Source organism: Otolemur garnettii, unplaced genomic scaffold, assembly GCF_000181295.1.
Source record: "Otolemur garnettii isolate 467f Iridium unplaced genomic scaffold, OtoGar3 scaffold00196, whole genome shotgun sequence".
Classification (NCBI taxonomy): domain Eukaryota; kingdom Metazoa; phylum Chordata; class Mammalia; order Primates; family Galagidae; genus Otolemur; species Otolemur garnettii.
The window spans coordinates 2,676,535-2,678,313 of NW_003852591.1; the positions used below are offsets into that span (position 1 = coordinate 2,676,535).

Genomic DNA, 1,779 nt, shown 5'->3' on the forward strand with positions numbered 1-1,779 from the left:
CCCCTGGGTAGAGTGCTGTGGCATCACAGCTCACAGCAACCTCCAACTCCTGGGCTCAAGCGAGTCTCCTGCCTCAGCCTCCCAAGTACCTGGGACCACAGGCACCCACCTGGCTATTTTTTGGTTGCGGCCGTCATTGTTGTTTGGCGGGCCCAGGCTGGATTTGAACCTGCCACCTTGGGTGTACGTGGCTGGCACCTTAGCCACTTGAGCCACAGGCGCCGAGCCAGCTCCAGTTTTTATAGCAAGTTAATGCTATTGTCTAGGGTTGTCTAGAAACTTTTTCTTCAAGGATTTTAAGAGTGGTACATAGCAGTTCAACCTCCTTTCCATCACCCCCATTTTCCAAAAACACATGCTAATGTATTATTTGAAGTGAGAATTGACACTTACGTAGAATGACTTCAGGAAAGAAGAAAGTCTAGAGGTACTGACAAAACTATGCTTACTTAAATCAGGCATTAATATATAGAGACCATACTTTCTTGGGTTTTGAGCAGATACAGACCCTTAAGATTATCTTTAGTCTCTTTGCATGCAGCTTTTAATGTTGAAAGCAATTGTTGGAAACATCTGTAATAGTGATCTGAGTATTAAGTGAGGCCTGTTATCATTTTCTGTTACAGGGGAAGTGCTCTTCAGAAAAGGTTGCGTGATAGAGAAAAGGAAATGGAAGCAGATGAACGAGATAGAAAGAGAGAGAAGGAAGAGCTTGAGGAAATCAGACAACGCCTTTTGGCAGAAGGGCATCCTGATCCGGATGCAGAGCTCCAGAGGGTGAGATACCATAATATCCACAGGGTTTTTTTTTGTTGTTTGTTTTTTGTTTTTTTTTTTGAGACAGAGCATCACTATTTCACCCTCAGTAGGGTTCTGTGGAGTTACAGCTCATAGCAACCTCAAACTCTTGGGCTTAGCGATTCTGTTACCTCAGCCTCCCAAGTAGCTGGGACTACAGGCACACACCACAACTACGCCCACTGTTTTTTGTTGGAGTTGTCGTTGTTGTTTAGCTGGGTTTTAGGCTGCCAGCCTTGGTGTATGTGGCCTTTGCTGTGCTACAGCGCTGAGCCAATACATGATTTTGTTTTAAGATTTTCATGTTATCTTAAAGGCAGCCTATGATATAGTTTATAGTCAAGGGAAATGCACTTTTTCTCCATGGAACTTAATGTTTTATGGAGGATTATTAGAACTTCTCGATATTTATTTATTTTTACTTTTTTAGAGACATGGTCTTTGTTACCTAGTTTGGAGTTCAGTGGCATGATCTTAGCCAATTTTAACCTCAGCCTCCTGGGCTCAAGTGATCTTCCCACTTCAGCCTCCTGAGGCATTGGGATTACAGGCATAAGCTACACGCTCCTGACTACCCTTCTTTTTTTTTTTTGGCCTGTGCTGGGTTATGAACCCACCACCTCTGGCATATGGGGCTGGCACCCTACCCTTTTGAGCCATAGGCGCCACTCCCTGACTACCCGTTTTTAAAAAACTCTATTATGATGTTTTATTTCCTTAAGGTCTTTTATCATTTTGAGGGGAGTGTTGATTTGATTCCTTCTTTTCTCCATTTCTTCCTTTCCCTGTTATTTATGAATACAAAAGTGACTGTCAGCCTCAGTTATTTTCTAGGAGGAACAGATGATTGTGTATGAATAAGCTGAGGATATGAGCCGCCTTTTATAGATTTTCTATATTCTAAAAGAAGAATTTTGTTTATATTTCTTTAATAAGAATAACTTGGCTTGGCTCGGCGCCTGTGGCTCAAGCGGCTAAGGC

At 42.7% G+C, this 1,779-nt stretch overlaps 1 protein-coding gene across 1 annotated transcript in view; it reads left to right on the forward strand.

Moving 5' to 3' along the window:
- Positions 1–1,779, forward strand: part of RBM25 (RNA binding motif protein 25) — a 45,161-nt gene that overhangs the window by 34,470 nt on the left and 8,912 nt on the right. The window contains exon 11 of the mRNA XM_023507641.1: positions 627–777. Within this exon, the coding sequence (XP_023363409.1) occupies positions 627–777 (151 nt within the window). The remainder of the gene's footprint in view (positions 1–626; positions 778–1,779) is intronic.